Source organism: Mauremys mutica, chromosome 21 (assembly GCF_020497125.1).
Source record: "Mauremys mutica isolate MM-2020 ecotype Southern chromosome 21, ASM2049712v1, whole genome shotgun sequence".
NCBI lineage: Eukaryota > Metazoa > Chordata > Testudines > Geoemydidae > Mauremys > Mauremys mutica.
In genome coordinates, this window is record NC_059092.1 from 16,530,509 (window position 1) to 16,555,247 (window position 24,739).

Consider the following 24,739-nt stretch of genomic DNA (forward strand, 5'->3'; position numbering starts at 1 on the left):
AGCAGTCGGGTGAAGCTGAGGGGGGTGGTGTAGTATTTGTCCATTTCACGGCCCAGGCAGGTAATTGATGATGTGGCTTAAAAAGAGAAAAAACAAAAGCTTTGTTGACACTACAGCTCCCTCTAGTGGTAGCCTGGGCTGGGGATTTTCCCCTAAAATCTCTGACTGTAAATATGATTTATGTATATCGCCAAAGACCATTGTGCTAGGAGCTGTACAACAGAAAAATGGTCTTTGCCTGAAAGAGCAGGCCGTGTACGTGGCGGACAAGAAACAACAGGTGGATAGGAGGCCAGGCAGATGGGGTTTCTCTACAGAGTTTGATGGGACTAGATTAAGGAGCAGACAAGTTCTTAAAACCTGCAGAGGGGCCAGTGGGTGGGCAGAACAGTCTCTGCTCTGAACGTTTCTGAAAGGCATCATGCTCCTCTGTGCTTGCTGAAGGCCCTGTAGCCAATTCACCTGGAACTTCCATACACAACCCTCCTGGAGGCCATGACCCGGGTGTCCCGAGTCTCCGCCTGTCCCTTGGAGAGCCAGCGAGAGGGCTTTCCTGGTGAGCATTGCGGAGGGATTCTGGCCTCCAGCGACTCTATTAACATAATGAAAACTCATTTGTTGAGGAATTGGCACTGCTGCTGACCTGGTATTTATAAGCCAGAATTTAGCAGCTGGAGCTGCCTCTCCAAGTTTTCACGCTGCTCAAGAAAGCCCTGCCCCAGGGCTTCTGTAATTGCCAAATCACAGTAAGCTGCCTTTCAGTGCACAGGCCTGCATTGGCATGTGAATTTCAAGGGCATAAAGGATCATTCACCTGTGCTAGCTGTTTGATATAGCTCAGGCACCAGGTGACGGCCCAGTAGTTTATAATATTAGGTTGTTTGGGGATGGGAGTTGTTTGATGGGTGTTTGGTTTTGGTTTTTTAAAATAGGTTTTTAAAAAATCAAGCAAAGTAGTGAAAAGGCCATTGCAGAGGGAAGATGGGGTGGGGAAGACGAATGAGGGTGCGTGAAGAGTTAGTGCTGTGGGGTTTTTCAGTACATAGGAGTTTGGGCAAATGACATTGGTTTTTGTGGAGACTTGGATTCCTTGTTACAAGGACCAGGTTCTCGGGAGTGAAGATTCAGATGTTGGAAGCAATGAGGGGATTGGGAAGAAGGTACACCTCTACCTCTATATAATGCAGTCCTCGGGAGCCAAAAAATCTTACCACATTATAGGTGAAACCGCGTTATATCGAACTTGCTTTGATCCACCAGAGCGCGCAGCCCCACCCCCCAGAGCACTGTTTTACCGTGTTATATCCAAATTCGTGTTATATCGGGTCATGTTATATCGAGGTAGAGGTGTACTGACATTGGGAGGAACCCTTAAAGTGCTATTTTTTCCTTGGAGTGTTTTCCAGCAAGTTTCATGTCCTTGCTTGCCTTGATTCTAGGCTTTGGTGACGGGACACTAGGATCAACTCCAAGCGCAGAAATGGAAAGCTTCGATTTGCACTGGTGGCACTAAACTCTGCTAGAAACTGGTGTTAATAGTGACTTGGCCTGCTTGGCACAAGAGTTAGCACTAGTATGCCTATACTGATGGCTGGAACGGGGGCAAAATCCCATTGTCAGCTGCTAAAGAGCCCTTCCCTCTGCAGTTCCACCTTGGTGAGCACCTGCCCTTCCTGTTGTGCTGAGCTCAGCTGGCCTCCGACTCGGCCAGAGGTGCTAGAAATCTGCACCTGGCCTGGTTGGTCTCTCTTACCAAGACTGACTGACTGAATTTCCCCAGTAAATTGTAAATGGAAAAGAGATGTCCTCAAAGGGACAGTCCCAAGCGGAGACCTTTCCAACAGCAGATCTTGCTGAGAAGGACGTGCTGAGGATTGATGGACAACTCCATGAACCAATCCCCTGCCCCTCTCCTGGACGAACCACAAAATGCTCCTTATAGGGCATCACGACTCCAAAAAAATGATGCCTCGCCCCAGCTCTTGCCTATCACCCAGGCCTCCTAGAGATGTGCAGGGCATCAGCTTGGGCTTTATGGTGCTGCCTCTTTCCTGGCAATGGCTGCTCTGTTGTAAGGCCTCACAAGGGGGTGGAGGAGGGGAGGGTCTGGGTCACTGGGGAGACAAGGTAGCATCGCCCTTCACTCTGCTGCAATGCACAGGGCCGAATGTGTCTGAAAGCAGAGAGGCTCCAGTTACTAGGCATGAGCCGCAGGATTAGTTGCTTTGGTAACTGAGTTTCTGGTTACTTGTTGCACCACCGTGGGCTGGTTATAGGATTATTTTGCAGTGACCCGCAGCAGGCGAGGGGTCACAACACGACCCGGGACAGCTGAGGTCAGGCTTCGTGCTCTCCTGCAGCAATGGGTGGCCTGGCTCATCAGCACGTCCCCTAGCTTGGCTTTCTGAACATAACCGTCTCTGCATTTATGTTTCCAGCTCGTTTTTGGAAAGAGCCCATAACTGCCAAAGCAGTCAGCTCTTTGGTATTATGAAATCTGGTCCATTCACTTGCTAAGGCAGAGGTGGGCAAACTGTGGCCTGTGGGCCACATCTGGCCTGTGGGACTATCCTGCCCGGCCCTTGAGCTCCTGGCCTGGGAGGCTAGCCCCCGGCCCCTCCCCTGCTGTCTCCCCTTTCCCCGCTGCCTCAGCTCACCATGCCGCCAGTGCTCTGGTGTGTGTGTGGCGGGGGTGGGTTAATAAGGGGCAGAGGGTCCTGGGGGCAGTTGGGGCAGGGGGCAGTTGAATGGGGTGCAGGTTCTGGGGAGTGGTGGATAGGGGTCAGGGTGGGCAGGGGGCAGTTGAATGGGGCGGGAGGTTCTGGGTGGGGGGCGGATAGGGGTCAGGGCAGTCGGGACAGGGAGCAGGGGGGGTTGGATAGGGGGTGTTGTCCCGGGGTGGTGGTGAAGGGACAAGGAGCAGGGAGGGTTGGATGGGTCAGGGGTTCTGAGGGGAGCAGTCAGGGGGCGGATGGGGGGAGGGCAGGCTGTTCGGGGAGGCACGGCCTTCCCTACGTCGCCCTCCACACAGTTTCGGAACCCTGATGTGGCCCTCAGGCCAAAAAGTTTGCCCACCCCTGTGCTAAGGGGATGGGGAGCCACAGTGCAGTCAGCAAACAAGACTTATTCTAGTAGAGATGAAACCAAAAGCCCTGATTCTCTCTCTCACGCACACACGTGCACACACACAAATTCAAAACTCATATCCAGGTATCCTAGCTGCCCTGTGTCTTTGTAACAAGCTTGACCCAACCCCAGAGCCTGCACTCCTAACACCTGGGAGGGGTTTGCAGTCTGAACCAAGATCTTGATCCAAATTTTGCAGCTGGCCCTTATTTCTCCGAGGGGCCAATCTAGCCCCCCGTGCGCTATGGAGCGGGCGTTCAGAGTTTGCATGTTCTTTTGTGAATTTTGTAGCTCTGACACATCTCATTCTAACAGATTCCAGGTCCCACTGAGCAGGGCAGGTAGCATCTTGTAGAAACACCTCAGCCACACTGCCATGTACTTATGCCAGCATAACTTATGTCGCTGAGGGGGGTGCAATAGTCACACCCCTGACCGATGTCAGTTTTGCTGTCCACTGGTAGCGTAGACGTGGCCTCAGTTTCCCAGACCTGAAGAAGAGCTCTGTGTAAGCTCCAAGCTTATTTCTTTTGGGCCAGTAACCGCTATTACCTCACCCGCCTTGTCTTTCTAATGCAGGGACAGTCTTTTTGAAGTGTTGGCCCTTGGGGAAATAGTGTAGACGGGTTTGAGCTGGTTCAAAATGGCCAACGGACAAAGGAACTAGAACTGTCTAAAGCAACAGCCCAGGGTAAGTTTAAAAACCCGCGGCTGGCCCATGCCTGCTGACTCAGGCTCACAGGGCTGAAGCTGTGGGGCTTTTTTACTGCAGTGTAGATTTCCGGGCTTGGCCTGCAACGTGAGAGGGTCCCGGAGCTCAGCTGCAGCTGGAGCCCAGATGTCTACACTGCAACTAAACAGCCCCTAGCCTGAGTAAGCTGCCCCCGGCCAGCTGCTGGTTTTTAACCGCCATGGAGTCTAGACACACCCTGTGACTCTCCTTGCTGGCCGGGTTTCGGCGCCCGGGCTCCAGCCTGAGCGGGAGCGTCTACACTGCTCTTTTTCAGCTCCAGTCAATTGTCCCGCGCCCTGAGACTCAGTGCAGCGGGTTTTTCTTTGTGGTATAGACAAACCTTCACACGCTCGCTCCAGGCGAAGTGGCCCTAGGCGAAGATGTGAAATACTTTAAAACCTCCCAGAGTTTCCACCTGGAAGCTGGTGTGACACGTGCTGCTCCCCCACCAGGGCCGGTGCTACCATTTAGGCGACCTAGGCAGTCGCTTAGGGCACTAGGATTTGGGGGGCGCCGTTTTCTTCAGCAGCAACCGCGGCGGCCGGATCTTCAGCCGCCGCGGTCGCCACCAGCATTTAGGCGGAGGAAGCTGGGGCAGGGGAGCGCGGGGAGGGCCACCTGCAGCCAGTAAGGGGGGGGCACTCAGGGGAACTCCCTGCCTCAGATCACCCCTGCCCCACATCCTCCCCGAGCACGCCGTGGCCGCTTCACTTCTCCCACCTCCCAGGCTTGCAGCGCCTAAGCTGATTGGCGCCGCAAGCCTGGGAGGCGGGAGAAGTGGGCGTGCTCAGGGAGGAGGCAGAGCAGGGGTGAGCTGAGGCGGGGGGGGGCGCCTCAGGGTGGAGGGGGGAGCTGCTGCGGGTGGGGGGGCAAGGTGGAAGTTTCACCTAGGGCATGAAATACCTTTGCACCGGCCCTATCCCCCACCCTTGTGTGACTTTAATGAGCCGTTTGTGTGTGATTATGTTCTGCTCGGTGGGGAAAGGGCCGGTGAGGGGGAAGCTGGTACAAATTACCGGGGCCCGGCGGTCTGGAAGGGGGCCCAGGGCCTGGCTTCGTCAGCCCTGTTTAGCTGGTCTGCCCTTGCTGGGGGGCCCGAAAAAATTTTTTTCACCGGGGCCCCAACCCGCTCTTGACGGCCCTGTGTGGGGGAGGGGTCCCACAGCTCCTCCAGGAGCTAAAACGGGGTGGGGGAGAGGAGAGGGAGGATTGCCCCAGGATTGTAAACCGCTCCAGAGAAATTCCACCCCAAGAGGTGCTTTGCATAGTCACTGGAAAACCCCGTTTTCACCAGTCTAGGAGACAAAGGGGTTTGGCTGTAAAAGGTTGAGGACCCAGGGGTGCAGACCCTGCAAGGAGAGTGGGTCAGTGTGGACACAGCTCAAACTGCAGACCCGAGAGCGAGGGTCTGCGTGGTGCAGTGTGGACGCATTAGCACGGCTGGGAGACCCAGATCCAGCGATTGTAAGCCCAAGCCTACAGTACGGTGCAGATGCTCAAAGGCAGGGTTGGAAACGAGTCTGGAAACCCAGGTCGCACAGACCCGAGATTACAATGTTGTTCTCACCTACCCATAAGTACGGAGGCTCGCTAGCCACCTGGGCTTAAGTCAGACTCGCAGGAAAAATAAACATGAAGCTATTTGTAAGGAAGGGTCGGCTATTTTTCCATTTATTGTGGCACCCCTGTCCACAAACCCTCTGATGTTCTGATACGTCTCCTGCCGAGAGAAGATGACTCCCCTCTAGCCCAAGGCGAATATGCTCCGTTGGATCCTGTGTTTATTAGGCTGAAAGGAAATTGAATCTGTCTCCGCTGGCATCGCCCAGCTCTTAGAGTGTTGCCCTTGGGTTATTTTAGCAATAGCGAGGATGAGGCAGCTATGCTGGGCATGTGAAGAGTCCCTACGTGTCAGAATTCACCAGCATAAGCTGGGTTGACATGTCTGCTGCTATAAACCCACCCACAATATTGACACACGGAGCATTTTGCAGCTCGGGCTGGGCGTCTCACAGGCCTGGTCGCGTGAGGTGTGGGGGAGCAGGGAACGGAGTGGCACTGGGCAGTTCTGAGCCAGCTGCTTGACACATGACCCCACTCATTACATGCCTGAAGGTGCAGGGGGCTGAGATCTGCGCTCCCAGTGGAGTCAGTGACCGAGGAGGCGTCTCACAAGATTGGGCCCCAGCTGAAACAACAAGGACCTCCTGCAGGATCAGACCCCTGACACGTAAAGTATCTCCAGAGTTTGTCAGCGTGGCATCCCCGTAAGTTTAGATCTGCTTGGTGAGGTCCCTGGTGGCCATCACGCGTTTTCTCTGTTTCCCAGCGGAGGGGGCTCAGCTTGGGATGGTCTGACGCCTTCTGGAGCTTGTTTCGCACCCAGCTGTGCCCCGCGACAGAGAACAGTTGGCATCCAGGGCTCCCGTTTAGTCCTGGGCTTTGTGAGCTTGCTTTGTCCAGAGGAGGGCAGAGGTCTTGGTGGAACGCAGACTGAGATGCGACCGCTGCTGGGAGCTCAGCGCCTACCCTCTGCTGGTCTCCAAGATCAGGACATGAGCCCTGCCCTGGCAATGGAAGCCGACAGGCAGCCAGTGGAGGGACTGAAGCAGAGGGGCGATGAGTTTTGAATCTCCCTGAGGAGCGGGCTGCTGCTTTCTGCGTGTGCTGGGGCCGCCATGTTGCTGGCCCCTTCACCCCCAGATACAGCGAGTTGCAGTTCTCCACCTTGGCGGCAAGGAACATAGGGGTCGCGCTGGGCTGATCCTTGTCAGGCAGGAAGCGTTGAAGTTTCCTAGCAAACACGGAGGCAGAAGGGGGCATTTCCTTGCTATCCAGACTAAATGCTGAATTGAGTAGGTTCCCGAGGCTTATAATAATGCACACATCCTTATCTAGTGATTTCCATCAGCTGATCTCACAGCGCTTTACAAAGGAGGTCAGTCTCATTATCCCCATTTTACAGGTGGGAAAACTGAGGCACAGGGTGAGAAAGGGACTTGTCCAAGGTCACTCAGCAGGTCAGTGGCAGAGCTGGAAATAAAATCCAGGTTGCCTGAATCTAGTACTCTTGCCATTAGGCCACACTGCCTCTTAAACAAGGGGCAGATGCCCTCAGTGGAAGGGCAGGACAATGACCTGACTAGTTCTCCAAGCATTCCCTAATCAGCATCACTTCAGCCTTGCCAAAGCTGAGTTCACACCAGCTGCTCTTCATCCAGGAGTCGATCTCCTGTAAGGACAGAGTCCTCTTGGTAGGGGCAGGGATTGCATTGGTGGAAAATGAGCGATACGGCAGGGGGACATCAACAGAATGTTGCCAGTCACTAATTCAGCTGGCCCGTTGCTACTTCCAGAGTCCCGTGGGGAGGGACGGCCGGCGCCAGGCACAGCGCCCCCTACTCCCGCTATGTCCCAGAGGCAGGCCAGCCGCACGCTGTGTTTGAAAACAGCAGAGAAGTCTTGACATTGAGAGGTAGCCTCCCCAAATGTGTCAGCATGTACCCACGGACCACCCCAGACTTGCTCCGAGTCCAGAACGACTCCCACCACCACGAACGGCCACGTTCTCATTGCTATCAAAGGGCGCAGGGTGGGCCCTGAAAACACACAGTGAAGCCTGCGTGGTCAGTGATCTTGCCCATGGGGCCAGCTCCCGAGTAAAGAGAACTTGGCTTCACTCCGGAGTCAGACCAGCTCCCGGGCTGCAACCTCAGCTGGTTCCTTCCTTCGGTACATGCGTTTTCCCTTTAATTTCACCCACAGGTGGCTGCAAAGCCAAAGATCCCGGGGGGGGGGGGGGGGAGTGAGGACAGCCTGGATCCTGTTCGCTCACACTGCAGACAGGTGCCAGCAGACTCTGGCCGGGAAGAGCACTACAGCAAATGAGTTCCTGGAAAGATTTCCTGCTCTGAGCCCCCCACCCCCCTTAAAAAATGTGACTTTCACAGGGCTGGGGCTTGTTCCAGGTGTACTGTTGTATTCACATTAGCATGGGGGAGCCACAGAATTCTTTGTACATAGAAATGGGTGAATGCGCTGAACCTCCTTTGGGATTTTTTCAGGGAATTAGCTCCGGTTTCATCCGCAGCCTGTTAATGTTCACTTGCCACTCGGATCCTAGCGAGCGCCGGAGCCCTCTTGGGAGCAGCAAACTGTTAAACAAAACAGTGAGGAATGTGGGCAGAGAGGCCCTTTCCGAGGCATCGTCGGGAGCATTCAGGCTGATCCGAAAGTCTATGCTGCAAAAAAACGAAAAAGGCATGTTCTTAACCCAGGTTGAAATAGCAGTGAAGACATGGCAACTTGGGTTTTAATGTGGGCTGGCAAGTCGAGTTCAACCCGAGGCTGCCTGGCTGGCTTGAACTCGAGCTGCTCGCTGGAGTACAAAGCTGTCCTCACTGCTACACCTCTACCTCAATATAACGCGACCTGATATAACACGGTAAAGCAGCGCTCCGGGGTGGGGCAGGGCTGGATCAAAGCAAGTTCAATATAACGCAGTTTCACCTATAACAGCGTAAGATTTTTTTGGCTCCCGAGGACAGCGTTACATCGAGGTAGAGTTGTATTTTCACCCGAGTTAAGACCACACCTTTTTCTGCAGCGGAGACCTAACCTAAGAGTTACATTCAGTCAATCAGAACAGAAACAGGGTTCAAAAAAGAACTAGATAGCCCTCGATGGACCTATCCTTCATGAAGTTATTAGCCAGGATGGGCAGGGATGGTGTCCCTAGCCAGGGCTGGCACTTCCACTAGGCGACCCTAGGTGGTCGGCTAGGGCGGCAGGATTTGCGGGGCGGCATTTTGCCGCCCTTGGTGGAAATTCGGCGGTGGGGGGTCCTTCTGCTCCGGGTCTTCGGCGGCGGGTCTTTCACTCGCTCCTCAGAGGAGGAGCGCTGCCACCTAGGGCGGCAAAAACCCTGGTGCCGCTTCTGTCCCTGGCCTCTGTTTGTCAGAAGCTGGGAATGGGCGACAGGAGATGAATCATTTGATGATTGGCCACTGTCGGAAGACAGGATACTGGGCTGGATGGACCTTTGATCTGACCCAGTCTGGCCGTTCTTACATTCTTAAACATATCCTTAACTTTTTGTCATTTGTCTAGAAGAGACTCTGACTCCAGTGGAAGTTGAGGGCCTTCAGCCCCTTGTAAGATCATCATAGAATCTCAGGGTTGGAAGGGACCTCAGGAGGTCATCTAGTCCAACCCCCTGCTCAAAGCAGGACCAAACCTAACTAAATCATCCCAGCCAGGGCTTTGTCAAGCCTGACCTTAAAAACCTTTAAGGAAGGAGATTCCACCACCTCCCTAGGTAACCCATTCCAGTGCTTCACCACCCTACTAGTGAAAAAGTTTTTCCTAATGTCCAACCTAAACCTCCCACTCTGCAACTTGAGACCATTACTCCTTGTTCTGTCATCTGATACCACTGAGAACAGTCTAGATCCATCCTCTTTGGAACCCCCTTTCAGGTAGTTGAAAGCAGCTTCAAATCCCCCCTCATTCTTCTCTTCTGCAGGCTAAACAATCTCAGTTCCCTCAGCCTCTCCTCGTAAGTCATGTGCTCCAGCCCCCTAATCATTTTTGTTGCCCTCCGCTGGACTCTCTCCAATTTATCCACATCCTTCTTGTAGTGTGGAACCCAAAACTGGACACACTACTCCAGATGAGGCCTCACCAGTGCTGAATAGAGGGGAATGATCACATCCCTCGATCTGCTGGAAAATTAAAGTGAGTGGGAGTCGCGTGGCTAAATCCCCCGAACTGAAAATCTCCCCCAATGTGTGTCTTTCTGTGGGTGCAGTGGAAAAGCTGTGTGTTTCCTCAGTGTTTCATTCCACAGGGTTTAAACTGCTTGCATTTTTAAGTGATGGGTCGGTCAGGACATGACTGTCACTTAGCAATTTTAACTGGCGCCTGAGATGCCCATTTCGGCTTATGGACTAGATTTGTGATCCGTTCATTGTGATCAGAGAAGTTAAAAAAAGACAGCTGGCATTTGTCTAAGATTTCAGCCTTTGAGCCTCATGGCTCGTTATAACTGGGCCTGGCCGGAGGAGGGGCCGTGATCCAGTTCACGTGCATAGCATTAAAAGGCCTGGATATTAAGGATCAGGTTGGTTAGTGTTTTCTAAGAGCTCTTACAGCTAGTTCCTGTCTATGAAATCCCTAGTTTTAGCCAGGGCTCTGAGAGCTCTTGCAAAGGTGGGGAAAAATGACTCTCTTCATTGTACAGTTGGGGAAACTGAGGCACAGAGGGCCAGATTTTAACGGTACTTAGGTGCCTAGTACTCTTTGAAATCAGTGGGATTTAGGTACACAGATACCTTTTAAAAATCTGGCCCCAAGAGTTGAAGTGACTTCTTCAAGATCACATGGCAGAGTGAGGAATGGGAGCCAGGGCTCCTGGCTCCTAGCCCCTTGCTCCAGCCGTTGGGGTAGGCTGCTCCCCTCGCGCACACAATGGAAGGTCTGATCTTTTCTTATCAGGGGGCAGCAAGAGTGGAGGGTTCATTTTAACTCCAAAGAAAGACATCCTGCTTAGCCAGATCTGTGTGCAGCAAGGAAAGTGAAGGGAGGCACCATGCTGGCGTGGCCAGGCATGGATCTTGATACGTGAGCTGGTCAGTATTTTCAAACTCGGATGCCTAAAACCGGGCAGCTCAATCCATGTTTTTGCGCTTGAGTGGCCTGATCTTTGGTGGTGAGAAGCAGTTGCTTATCTATTGACTTTAATGTAAGCTCAGGCGGGCTCAGCACCTCTTCAGGTGCCACTTCTGTAGGTGCCTTGGTATGGATTTAAGTGCTTAGCTGTAGGCACCTCCCACCTCTGCTGATGGGCGCTGTGGGTGCTCTGCCTCTGAAAATCAGGTCGCTATGTTTGAAAATGCTGCCAGGATGCATGTGTGCAGTGATCACTGAGCCACCTTTTCCTCTTGCCAAAGGTCGGGGTCAGCCCTGCCGGGTAGGGGGCAGTGAGGCATCTCCAATTCTTCTCTCCACCGATTCTCTCTGACTGATCCCCTTCCCCTTCTCTGTTGCAGAGCGGCTCCCGCAGGTGCTGTGTCGTTCAGCGTGAAGCACACGGCCGGGGTTCAAGTTGAAGTCGTTACCGATGACCAATCGCAGGTGGCCCCCGCCAACGGAGGGAAGCAGTGGCCTCTTGACCACAAGACGATCCTGAAACTCAGCATGAACAAAGCCAGTACAGAGGCCAACGACAACAAGGTAAAGAAAGGGCCGGCGAGCGTCCTTGCATCCTGGGCTCTCGCTTGGCTTGAGACAGGAGCAGGGATGAGATACTGTAAGAGACACTTGCAGGTCTTCCCATGGGCGAGCTAGGCTCAAGGGGAAATAGATCTTCGTGGGCAGGTACAGGTTAATTCTCACTCCTTGGTGTGGTGGCCAGAGCAAAGTCCATCATATCCTCTCCCGACGACAGAGGTGGGGCAATAGATGGACCTGTGTGGGCAAGGAGAAGCAGCAGGAGAGTAGATATCCCAGGAGGATTCTGGGTTTGAAGGTGCCATGAGAACATCTGTCCTAAACTGGACAGAGCGTGGCTGGGTGTAGTCTCCACTGAACTGACACTGTCGGGTAAGGACATTTGTGTAAAGTGGCCTCTTCTCTCATGTCCTCAGCCAGACTTGGAAGCTCTAATGTCACAGGAGGATGCTCCATGTTTCTGATTGGGGGCCGGCTTCCTTTTAACTTTGCCACAGCGGTCGCCGTTCTGTCGTGTCGCATCTTTGATTGAGGTGCAGAGAGAGATGATTTGATGTGCACGTGTAGCTTAGGTGGTACGGGGTCAAATGCAGACTCAGGAGGCTCCTGGTCTGAGTTTGGGGTGAAGAATGTGATGTAAAGGCAGAGGAAGAAAGGTTCATAGCACCAGACAGGAGCAAGCACCCTCCTGTCTGTGTGTGCCCATCATTGTGCTTATTGTGTGTATCTTGCTGTACGAGGATGGCCCCAAAGCCAACAGGGTAATACCACTCTGTCTCTTGCTCAAGGGTCCATCTGAGGACATCCGACCATAATGCTCCATTCGCTGTACTTTTCACTCAGGTCACTCAGTGGCCAGGCCTGGTGGTGCAGAAACCAGCAGGAAAAATTACCAGAGCTGAGCATTCCCGAGACACTGTCAAGCTTGTTGGCATCCTAGGGAGCTGGCAAGGCATGGATGGCCGCAGTCTTGTTAGGAGTTGGTGCTGTTGTCGTGTTTAAAGTGTTTCACTCGCCCAACGAGGAAGCAGTTAAAATACCTTGTGACCGAGGGAGATGGTTGTACGCCAGGACCGGTAAAGAGCAGTTTGCTGACAACTCCTAGGCTGAAACTTGTTCTGTTGGGCTGTTGATAAGCAACTTGTAAACGAGGGGGTGAACAGACTCAACTGATCAGATCAATGTATTGCATGGGATCCTCCGTCCAACTCTGTAAGCTGGGGAGCAAACTTGGGGAGTTCGGGCTGGACTGTGAAATCGACGCACGATCTGGCAGTTCGGCTCGTGAAACAAAAAGGCTTTTCGTTGTAAAGTCCTTGTGCAGCAGTCCTGTCTCCTTTTGAGAGTGGGATTTTCAAAAGTGCTGCCCGACCTCCGCTCCCATCGAACTCAGTGATAAAACTCCCATTGATTGCAACGGGAGCGGAGTTTGGCTAACGCTGAGCTCCTTAACCAGGGGGTATATCCCAGTGGGCCCCACAAGGTAGCGAACAGAACATGGCAGCAAACCCACTTCTACGCTCACCCTTCCACCATAGCCTCCTCTTGCTAACAATGTGAAGTCGATGCTGTTTGCTGGGAGAAGATGTTCTACCCAAAGTCCTTCCTCTGCCTGCTCCCCTCTCCTTCCTTCCATCCATCTGTTACTTAATTCTATAGCAATCGGCCCCTGTCTCTCCCTCTTCAGGAACAGGACAAGCTGAGACCTGGCTTAATGCAAGTCCCTTCTATCTCCCTGCTGGTCTCTGTCTCCCTGGGACCCTTCCAGACTTTGGATCCATCTTCCCCACTCACCCAGCTCTAAAGATAGTGCTTCCCACAAGCAGGCTAAGTCCTGAGCCTGAGCAGATCACTGGCCTTTGCAGGGGTACCTCCTGATTCACACAGAGGTCAGGAAGCTGCTCCTTTTGCCGCCTCCTCCGTCCCATTCCTCCTGCACGCAGACTTCACGCTCCGTGGCCGCTTGGCTTCTCTCAGCAAGGAGGAGCTCTGTTGCAGGGAGCAGTGGGTTTCCTTCCAGGTCGCCCTGCCCCCCGGGTAATGGAGAGCGCCTTCAGGCCTAATCGCTTAAACCTTCTCTCTCAACATGAGTCTCTCACTTGGCAACAAGACACTAACTGCAGCTGCTGCCACATACCAGCCGAGCTGCTGGATCCGCGCGAGCTGGCTCTCTTCTCGAGGGGCCACATGCCAGATCGCTGAAGTCTCATGACCAAGCCAGGCATCCGATCCCTTACAGGAGCTGCAGGGCAGGGCAGAACACGGATAGGGACTGGCTTTCTGAGCGCTGAAGACGGGCTTCCAGTCCTGTTTGGTTCAGGAGTGAATATGGGTTTGATGGGGTGACTAGTCCCCGGCTGAGTGCGTGGCCCTGCTCCTGCTTAGGAGAGCCCCGCCGGGAAAAGCAGGGGTGCCGCAGGTCAGGACTGCAGCGTTTGTCCTCGTCTTAGCGAGTGCTGAGACAGAGAGAGCGTCGCCTTTCTGCTGAGCACTGTGGCAGATGCCCAGTAGAGGGGCCTTCCCAGCAGGCAGAGACAGAGCAGCCAGCGCTACATCCTACCTCCGGGGCAGCCCTGGCACGGGGGGGGGGGGGGGGGGTTACCGCCAGTATGTTCCTAGGTACTGGCCACTCCCCAGGAGCACAAACGCCCATAACGGGTCGGGGCACCGTTCAGAGCCGCCTTCCCAACTTCTCTGGCCTGCACCGGAGATTGAACCGGCTGCCCCAAGATTGGGGAAAACTCAAACAGAAACAGCTACATCTCCATGGCTGGGCTGTGCGTTGGCACCAGGGTGCCTCTCCCCAGTCTGTGCCCCAATACAACAGATAAATATAATTCAGACACACGGTGCCTTTCGGGGGGAATCTGACCCATAGACCTTCCCCGGGCAAAACCTCCATGGAGGCCAGTGGACTGAGTAAAGGCTGCAGAATGCAGCTGTAGATGCATTGAACCCAAGCCAGTGCAGTGTGTTACCTTCCAGAAGAGAGCTCTGTTGGCCGATCCACATTAGGCAGCCGCGGAGCAGGGTGTGCTGGCGGGATGCGAAGGCTCGGGTTGCTGGGACATCCCAGGCCTGAGAGAAGCATCGAGTCGAGTGGGAGAAGGATCCCAGAGGGCGAGGTAGGGCTGGAGTGGGAAGGGGGTGGGGGATCAAAGGTGAGGATGAGCCACTTGAACTTGACACAGAGGGAGAGAGGAAGCCGGTGGCGAGCTTCCGGCAGGGCAGTGACGTGGTGGCAGCTCGCAGTCGCAGCAGCGATTTGGAGGGATGAGAAGGGAGCAATGTTGGCCAGAGAGGAGCAGGGGCGGGAGTCAGGGCAGGGACAGAACCAAGCCACAGGCAGGGATTGGAGCGCTAGCCCTGGGGCAGAAAGCTGCACTGGGAGAGTGGCACCAAGGATCGGGGCCCTGTGTCGCTCTCCGGCTATGGGGTGTAAATGGCCAGGCCCCGGCCTGCCCACCCCTCTCCCTCACTAGCCTGCGTTGTGCGTTTCCAGGTAACGGTGAACTATTACGGCGAGGATGGAGGGCCGCCCATAGACCAAGCTGGTGTCTTCCTGACAGGCATTGGTAAGTGCAAGTGCGTTCGGGGCAGAGCAGCGCCTGTAGTCTTGCATCCCTGAGGTTTTAGGTTGCAAATTAATAGCGCTTCTCTGAGCTACTTAAAGGAATCCGCTCAGACCTGGGAACGTTGGAGTGAAATGAACTGCTGGTCCTGCTTCTGGCAAGCACGGGGGCAAAGCCCAGGCAAATCCAGCCGTGCAGCCGTGTAGGCAAAGCGATGGCCCACGGCTTCCCCTTTTCCCCATGGGTGCTCAGCCTCAGGCCCCACCCCCACTCCACCCCTTCCCCCAACATCCCACCCCCGCCCCACCTCTTCCTGCCTCCGCTCCGCCCCCTCCCCCCAGCTCCTCCTGCACGCCGCGGACCAGCTGATCATGGCGGGTGGGAGGCGCTGGGAGGGAAGGGGAGGAGTTGATCAGCAGGGCGCCAGTGGGCAGGAGGTGCTGTGGGGGAGGAGTGGATGCTGGTTTCCGGGGGGGTGCTAATATTTTTTCCGTGGGTGCTCCAGCCCTGGAGCACCCATGGAGTCGGCACCTATGCCCACAGTGGTAGGACAGGGAGCTTAGGAAGCCCCAATGGTAAGCCCAACGTAGCCTGTTCTAGTGAAGAAGGATGTTTCCACTCATAGGATTGGCCTGAGGGCCATGCAAAAGCTGCTGCAGGGAGACTAGGGGATGCAGATCTGAGTTGTCAGTCTGTCAAGAAATGTGCCATTGATCCAAAACGTACTGCCACATCACCTCTTGCCGCTGTTCCTTAGGCTTTGGCTACATTGCACAGCTTTTAGTGACATGGCCGTGTCAACACAGCCGTGTCGCTAATAGTCGGGCAGTGTAGCCGCTGTTTGTCGGCACTTTTGCCGACAAAATACTTTCATCCCCAACGAGCGGCGTTCGCGTTGTCAATAGGAGAGCGCTTCTGCCGACAACGCGCCGTTCACACAGGCACTTGTAGCAAAACTTTTGTCTTTCTGGGTGGGGGTGGGCGATTAACACCTCCGAAAGACACCAGTTTTGTCCTTCAATTGCCAGTGTAGACAAAGCCTTAGAAAGTTTGTGGCTGAGGTACTGTCTGAGAGGCACAACAACTTCAGAAATGGGGCATCTTGATTTTAGCCGTCAGTTTCGATGCGTCTTTGAGATGAAATTGGGAAGTCAGCTGTCTTGCTAGTCTGCTGCATGCAGTAAGGAGGCCAGGGCCCACTGGGAATTTTGCTCTGACCCACTGCTGTGTCGCTGCCTGGTACCTGCCTTCCCAATCAAAGAAGCATCTGAGATGGAGAATTCTTAGCAACAGAGGCACTTATGTGGGTACAATTCTCCCCCACCCCTCTGCTGTGTCTGAGAAATACACCAAGGCTCACGCAACCCGCAGCTGTGGAGACCGTTACCGCTGGGATTGGGCTTAGCAAGGGCAGGAAGAGATTTCAAACACTAGCCCATGTAAACCCATTTTTATCTTCGTCAGAAGCTGGATCTGACATCTGGGTTTGTCTCTACATTGATACATAGTCATGCTGAGAGCGGTCTGGACATTGGGAAGCCCTGAAGTACTGAGCTAATGCTTTGCTACCTGCCTGATATTAACTGGAGACAAGTTAAACCTGCCGCATTTCAGTCACATTTCCAAAATCCCAAAGTGCAGTGGGATTGCTGGGGACTTTGCTCACCGTGGTATATTGGGGTAATGCCGACAGACCCCAGTCATCAGTGGGCGGAATCGAACCTGGGACCGCTGGAGCTAAATGCGTGAGCTAAAACCCACATGGTTCTTAGCTAAGGCTGTAGCAGACTCATTAATCTCCAGATGGTCTCAGTGCCATTAGGTGGGATAAAGCACCACACCCAGGCGCTGTAGGGGTTACATAGGTAAGAGAGATGGATCTGGGTCCAGGATTGGATCATAGACTCATAGAACCAAAGGGTTAGAAGGGACTTCAAGAGTCACCTAGTCTAACCCCCGGCCAAGATGCAGGATTTGTTGTGCCTAAACCATCCAAGACAGGTGGCTGTCCAGCCTCTTTCTGAAAACCTCCAGTGAAGGAGCTTCCATGGAGGCGTCTGTTCCATTGTCCTGCTGTTCTTACAGTTAGGAAGTGTTTCGTGAGATTTAATTTAAATGTGCCGGGCTGTAGTTTGAACCCATCACCGCTTGTCCTGCCCCCTGTGGCAAGAGAGAACAATTTTTCTCCATCCTTTTTAGGGCAGCCTTTCGAGTACTTGAAAACCGCTGTCATGGCCCCCTTAATCTCCTCTTTTCCAAACTAACCGTACCCAGTTCCTTCAGCCTTTCCTTGTACGGCTTGAATTCCAGCCCTTTGATCGTCTTTGTTGCTCATTTCTGGATCCTTTCCAGTTTCTCTACATCCTTTCTATACAGCGGTGACCAAAATGGGACCCCGTCCTCCAGCTGAGGCCTAACCAGCACCGAGTAGAGCGGTACTATCCCCTCCCGTGACTTGCATGCTATGCCTCTGTCAATGCAACCTAAAATTGCATCTACTTCCTTTGCAACAGGATCGCATCGCTGAGGTTGTGATCCCCCACAACTCCTAGCTCTTTCTCAGCAGTGCTGCTGCCAAGCCAGTTATTCCCCATTATGTATTTGTCATTTGTCTCTCTCTCTCTCATGCATGCCCGGTTTAAGGATGTTTGGGTAGTTAAGCACAAATTACCAGAACAAATTACCTAGGGAGGCTATGGACTCTCTGTCCCTGGGGGTTTGTAAGAACAGGTTAGACAAACCCCTGTTGGGGATGGTCTACAGACAATACTTAGGGTACGTCCAGACAGTCCACCGGATCAGCGGATAGTGATCGATTTATCGGGGATTGATATATCGCGTCTCATCCAGATGCGATATATCGATCCCCGAACGCGCTCCCGTCGACCCCGGAACTCCACCAGGGTGAGAGGCGGTAGCAGAGTCGACGGGGGAGCCACGTGAGGACGGGAGGTGAGTCAAAATAAGATACGTTGACTTCAGCTACGGTATCTTACATCGACACCCCCCACCCAGTGTAAACCAGGCCCTAGTCCTGCTTCGGGGCAAGGGAGTGGACTAGATCTATCGATTTCCTTTCCAGTCCTACATCTCAGTGATTCTATGTTCTGATCTGGAGTTATACTCTGGACTCATCGGTAACCCTAACACAACTGGGAGGTGAGAATCCAGTGCTGCAATATTGTTATGAAAATGTACGAGCCCAGGCACACCATCTACTCTCTTGGCTTTTTCCCTAATGATGGAAAAAATAACCAGTACTGGGGCTTTTTCTTTTTTGAAGAGCCGTGCGAGCCTGTCAAGGTTCCTTCCCCACTCTGGACTTTAGAGTACAGATATGAGGACCTGCATGTGAACTCCTAAACTGAATTACCAGCTTAGATCTGGTTTTGCTGCCACAACTCCCAAATACTAGCTCCCTTCCCTGGATAGTCTTGAGAGACTTCTTCACCAAGTTCCTGGTGAACACCGATCTAACCCCTTGGATCTTAACACAAGGAGATTTTAACCATCCCTCCTCCTTTCCCCCATCAATTCCTGGTGAGTCCAGATCCAATCCCCTTGGATCTTAAAACAAGGCAAAATCAATCAGGTTCTTAAAAAGAAGGCTTTTAATTAAAGAAAGAAAGGTAAAAATCATCTCTGTAAAATCAGGATGGAAAATAACTTTACAGGGTAATCAGATTCATATAGCCCAGAGGAACCTCCTCCAGCCTTAGGTTCAAAGTTACAGCAAACAGAGGTAAATCCTCTTAGCAAAAAGGAACATTTTACAAGTTGAGAAAACAAAGATAAACCTAACACGCCTTGCCTGGCTGTTACTTACAAGTTTGAAATATGAGATTCTGGTTCAGAAAGATTTGGAGAGCCTGGATTGATGTCTGGTCCCTCTTAGTCCCAAGAGCAAACAACCCCAAACCAAAGAGCACAAACAAATCCTTCCCCCCACCAAGATTTGAAAGTATCTTGTCCCCTTATTGGTCCTTTGGGTCAGGTGTCAGCCAGGTTACCTGAGCTTCTTAACCCTTTACAGGTAAAAGGATTTTGGGGTGTCTGGCCAGAAAGGATTTTATAGTATTGTACACAGGAGGGCTGTTCCCTTCCCTTTATAGTTATGACAGAGTCTGTCCAGTTTGGCAAGCATGGATACTTCTGTGATAGTTACTTGTCTGCGATTCCAGAGATCTGGGTTCAATTCCTGGCTTGGTCATAGTCTCCCTGGCTGACCGTAGCAAGTCACTTAAATCCAGGTTTTCAGACGAGCCCATGCTGAAAATTTCCAGGGCTCAGCACTCAGCGTTGGGGTCAGATTTTCAAACAAGCCAGCAGCCCCCTTGGTGATGCAAATGGCCAGATTTTTTTAAAAAGGGCTCAGCAAAGAAGCATGCACCCAAGGCATGGTGCTCTTAGGCCTCTCGCTTGGATGCCTAAATGGAAGTTGAATGCTTTAAAATCTGGCCTGCCTGTGTGTGCCAAGCACTTCCAAAAATACAGGTGGGAAACTTTCTATGCCTCAGTTTCCCCCCCACCCCCGGTATCATTTTCTCTGCTGGTCCTTAGTCTGTTTTTGGTTCTTTATCTTGCAGGGCCCAGATCCTCAAAGGTATTGGGATGTCTAGAGTGACCAGATGTCCTGATTTTATACGGATAGTCCCGATTTTTGGGTCTTTTTCTTATAGGCTCCTATTACCCCTCCACCCCCATCCCGATTTTTCACACTTGCTGTCTGGTCACCCTAGGGATGCCTAACTTCCAATTGAAATCAAGGATCTGGGCCCAAGTGCCTCCAGGCAGAGAGCATCTCCGAGATGTGTCTATACAACACCTACCACCATGGAGCGCTGATCTCAGCTGCACCTTTTAGACACGTCTGAAATACAAATGCTTGACGTTTTCTGCATGGCCTGGATGCCGTCCCTGCAGATGCACAAGAGTGAGGAGGAGTCTGCTTTGTTACGCCAATACATCCAGTTAGCAGCGTTGTCGATTTGCTTTGCTTCTGAGTCACAGCTGCAAAATGCAAATCAGAACCTAGCCGTGGCATCTGGTTTGCGCAGGGCTCGTGCAGAGGAAATGGCGGTAGTTTGTCTTCACCGTCTTTAGCTGAGGTTCTGCTGCTTTTGGCACTGGGCCTAGAGGCTCTTTTTCACGTGTAAAAGTCACTCGAAAGTAACTGTAGTTGCCCGAGTTGTTTCTACCGTCGCCTTTAGCAGCAAAACAGCTTACGCGGGGACAGAATTGTTTCACGTGATGTCTTGAAATGTGTCTGGAAACCTGATATACTGGAGCCGTCTCTCCAGTCCCATGCCGCCGTGGAAAAATGACTCCCTTGAAGCATGTGTGCAAAAGGCGACTGGTGGCGAAGAAGCAGTGAGTTTGATAGCAAGGCGGAGAGCAAACGGAAAGGTTGTGGGAGATACAGGGGCCTTCATTAAACACTTTGGAGCTGTGACTTCTTCTTAGGAGCAGAATATTGTGATCGGCCCAAATCCATTTGCCTGTATAGAGGAAAAACTTTATTCAGTATTAGCAGCAGTATTCAATACAATCGAGAGTGTATTACCGTGATCAGTGTGACTGTCAAGGTTCCTTCCCCACTTTGAACTCTAGGGTACAGATGTGGGGACCTGCATGAGAACCTCTCAGCTTAATTACCAGCTTAGATCTGGTTTTACTGCCACCACCCAAATCCTTTAAGAGTTATTTGGGAAACTCTGTCTACCTTCCCCCCAGACTATCTCCCTCCCAGTAGCCTTGAGAGACTTCTCCACCAAGTTCCTGGTGAACACCGATCCAAACCCTTGGATCTTAAAACAAGGAGAAATTAACCATTCCCCAACCTTTCCCCCACCAATTCCTGGTGAGTGCAGATCCAACCCCCTTGGATCGTAAAACAAGGCAAAATCAATCAGGTTCTTAAAAAGAAGGCTTTTAATTAAAGAAAGGTAAAAATCATCTCTGTAAAATCAGGATGGAAAATAACTTCACAGGGTAATCAGATTCACAGAGCCCGGAGGAACCCCCACTAGCCTTAGGTTCAAAGTTACAGCAAGCAGAGGTAAATCCTCTTAGCAAAAAGGAACATTTACAAGTTGAGAAAACAAAGATAAACCTAACACGCCTTGCCTGGCTGTTACTTACAAGTTTGAAATATGAGAGACTGGTTCAGAAAGATTTGAAGAGCCTGGATTGATGTCTGGTCCCTCTTAGTCCCAAGAGCGAACAACCCCCAAACCAAAGAGCACACAAACAAATCCTTCCCCCCACCAAGATTTGAAAGTATCTTGTCCCTTTATTGGTCCTTTGGATCAGGTGTCAGCCAGGTGACCTGAGCTGCTTAACCCTTTACAGGTAAAAGGATTTTGGTGTCTTTGGCCAGGAGAGATTTTATAGTATTGTACACAGGAGGGCTGTTCCCTTCCCTTTATAGTTATGACAGTGACTAAATAAACTGATGCAACATACAGTGAGAGTGATCAATATTCATGAGCTGCAGTTTGATCTACTGATAGATAGGGGCTCTCGTATTTGTAAAGTGGTAGCAAGGCAGGAGCGAGGCCTATTGCTGTTTGTGTTCGTAGGGTAGCAGGGTTGGAAGGGACCTCAGGAGTGTTGTACAAAAACACATGACCAACGGCAGCCTCTTCCTCAAAGGACACTGCAAAGTTATGGCGCGTTTAGATCTGAGATTTTGTGTCAGGCCCGTAGCTACAAAACAGGGCCCTGATCCTGTAGAAGGGTCCTTCTTGACTTCAGCAGGGCTCCACACAGCTGCAAGCGTCCATCCGCACACAGCCAATTGCAGGAGTGGCACCCCAAGGGCCTGATTCTCTAATGGGGGGAGTCATGGGGGGCCCCCCAGTTTTAAAAGAGCCCTCCCACTTTTTACCAGCCATAAGGATGAGCGATGGGGAGGGGCAGCGCAAGGGTGGAGGCTTGAGGGGGAGGGGCAGTGCGGGGGGGTGGGGCCACGGTTCAGGCACCATTTCCTCCTCCCCCCCCACACCCCCGTGTTAGGAAGCTTCCGCCACCTCTGTTCTCTAACCCTTACTGGGGCGAGGGGTCTCGGTGGGACTGCGAGTGCAAGTTTGCAGAATCAGCCCTGCGTAATGGAAGTCGGCGGGAGTCTTGCAGGCGATGCCAAGAGGAAGGACGCACCAGCGAGGAGTGTGAGGACGAGATTTTTATCTTCCCAAGCCGGGAGATGACCTAAAGGCTGAGCGAAGTCGCAGCCAAAAATTCCTCTCCTAACGAGGGGGTTGGTCTTGCCCTGACTGTTTATAACACGGCAAGATGCCTTTAAAAAGAAACACCCTCAGTGCAAATCCTGCTCCCGCACGACGTGTTGAAATAGGCAGCTAGTGGCAAAGCTAGGTGCTGAAATCCAACACCGGGCGCCGAGAAACCACTGGGTTTGCTACCATGAAACTGTTCGGGAGGCGCCACCGGCCTCAGTGGGTGCCGTTCGGAGCCACGCCTGTGTCAAATACACTATTTTGCTCCCACCGGAGGAGCGAGGATTGTCGTTCTGTTTGGTATCCGTACAGCGCCGAGCACGCTGGGGTCCCGCCCCACAGCGAGAGCTCCCGGGGGTTACAGTAACGATAATGGATAGCTGCAGAGTCCGGGGGCAAGCGGCTTGAATCAGGAACTTGGGGCCCGATCCAAAGCCCACTGAAGTCAGTGAGAGTCTTTCTGCCCATTTCAATGCGCTTTGGATCATGCCACAGGAACAAGATTCTGCTCTCGTTTACACCAGTAGAAATCCGAAGTAACTCCCCTGATTTCTATGGAGTTGCTCCTGCTTTATACCAGTGTAAACGAGAGCAGAATCTAGCTCCTGTGGCATGATCCAAAGCGCATTGAAATGGGCAGAAAGACTCTCACTGACTTCAGTGGGTTTTGGACTTGGCCCCAAGTCCCTGATTCAAGCTGCTTGAACCCCACTTTGAAAACAAAGGGGGTCGGGGGGGGTGTCTGTGTAAAAACAGCAGGACCATCTGAGCAGGAGTTTTAAGGTTTCAAGTGGTGGCTAGGGAGCTTGCAAAGGTTCTGTACTTGGGTGGGGTCTAAGGGTCTCCTGGGGTTTGTAGCAGAGTCCTGGGACTGTCCATGGGTGCACCACTGATGCATGACCAGGACATGGAGTGGTGGGAATAGGACCATAGAGTGCCCCTGAGATTTTCTGTGGAACTTCCTACCGCACCTCCATGCCTGTGAAGTGCCATCTGCATGTGTAGTGCTACTGGGGCTGCCAACTTCCTAATCACACAAAACCGAACACCCCTGCCCCGCCCCTTCTCTGAGGCCCCGCCCATGCCCTGCCCCTTCTCTGAGGCTCCGCCCCTGCTCATTCCATCCCCCCGGCCCCCGGTCGCTCACTCTTCCCCACCCTCACTCACTCACTTTCACCGGGCTGGGGCAGGGGGTTGGGATGAGGGCTCCGGCTGGGGGTGTGGGCTCTGGGTGGGGTGGGAGATGAGGGCTTTGGGGTGCAGGAGGGGGCTCCAGTGGGGTTGCCAACCCTCCCGGTTTCGCTGGGAGTCTCCTGGAATCGGGCTCTATCTCCCAGAGGCTACTGAAGCCGAACCAGGAGATTTTAATCCACTTAAAGCCCAGCAGGGCTAAGGCAGGCGCCCTGCCAGCCCTGGCCCCGCGCCACTCCCAGAATCCCAGGCATGTTCCTGCAGCCCCTGGGGGTAGGCAGGGGGTCTCCGCGCACTGCTCCTGCCTGCAAGCACCACCTCCGCAGTTCCCATTGGCTGGAGACTGCGGCCAATGGGAGCTGCAGAGGTGGTGCTTGCGGGCAGGGGCAGCGTGCAGAGCCCCCCGTGCTCCCCCAGGGATGGCCCAGCTGCGGGGCCAGGGCAGGCAGGGAGCTGCCTTAGCTCCCCTGTGCCGCTGACTGGAAGCCACCCAAGGTAAGTGCCCCGGCTGGCGCCCGCACCCCTCACTCCCGCCTGCACCCCAACCCCAGCCCAGAGCCCCCTCCTTCACCCAAACTCCCTCCCAGAGCCTGCACCCCTTACCCCCCCTCCACATCCCAACCCCTGTCCCAGCCCTGAGCCCCGTCCCACACTCCCTCCCAGACCCTGCACCCCCTCCCATAACCCCACCCCCTGCTCCAGCCCAGAGCCCCCTCCTGCACCCAAACTCCCTCCCAGACCCCGCACCCTCTCCTGCACCCCAACCCCCTGCCCCATTCCTGAGCCCCCTCCTACATCCAAACTCCCTCCCAGAGCCCGCACCCCAATTCCCCACCCACACCCCGATCCCTAGCCCTGAGCCCCCTCCTGCACACAAACTCCCTCTCAGAGTTTGCACCCCACACCCCATCCTGTACCCCAACCCCCTGCCTCAGGCTCAGCCCAGAGCCCCCTCCCACACTCCGAACCCCTCGCCCCCAGCCCAGAGCCCTCACTCTCTCCCGCAACCCAACCCCCTGCCCCAGCCCCATGAAAGTGAGTGGGGGTGGGGGAGAGCAAGTGCTGGGGGGGGTGGAGTGAGCAGGGCGGGGCCTCAGGGAGGGGGTGGGGCAAGGGTGTTTGGGTTTGTGTGATTAGACAGCTGGCAACCCTAGGCTCTGTGGTGGGGTGCAGGGTTTGGGGTGCAGGAGAGGGCTCCAGGCTGGGGCAGGGGGTTGGGTGTGGGAGGGGGGCAGGGTCCCTGTGGTGCTTACTACGGCTCCGAGGAAACAGTTGCCAGGTCCCTGCAGCCTCTAGGTGCATGGGCAGCCAGGCGGCTCTGCACAGTGCATGCTGCCTTTGCACCTGCAGGCACCAGCCCCATAGCTCCCATTGGTCACAGTTCCCAGCCAATGGGAGCTGCAGAGCCAGTACTCAGGGAGGGGCAGCGTGCGGAGCCTCCCAGTCCCTGGCTGCCCGTGTGCTTAGGGGCCACAGGGACCTGGCAGCCACTTCCTGGAGCAGTGCGGAGCAGATTCTGCCTTAGCCCCGAGCCCCAGCTGCACCGCTGACCGGACTTTTAACGGCCCGGTCGGTGCCAACCGAAGCCGCCAAGGTCTCTTTTTGACCAGGCACCTGGCAACCCTAAGTGCTATGTGAGTGAAAACGACTAG

The 24,739-nt window shown here is 53.6% G+C and overlaps 1 protein-coding gene across 6 annotated transcripts in view; it reads left to right on the plus strand.

Annotated features, from left to right (window-relative positions):
• Positions 1 to 24,739, plus strand: part of LOC123354232 (protein-arginine deiminase type-2-like) — a 162,121-nt gene that overhangs the window by 92,017 nt on the left and 45,365 nt on the right. For all 6 annotated transcript variants that reach the window (XM_044996054.1, XM_044996053.1, XM_044996055.1 and 3 more), the window contains 2 exons: positions 10,909 to 11,092; positions 14,592 to 14,664. In XM_044996054.1, the coding sequence (XP_044851989.1) occupies positions 11,057 to 11,092; positions 14,592 to 14,664 (109 nt within the window). In that variant the 5' untranslated portion in view covers positions 10,909 to 11,056. The remainder of the gene's footprint in view (positions 1 to 10,908; positions 11,093 to 14,591; positions 14,665 to 24,739) is intronic.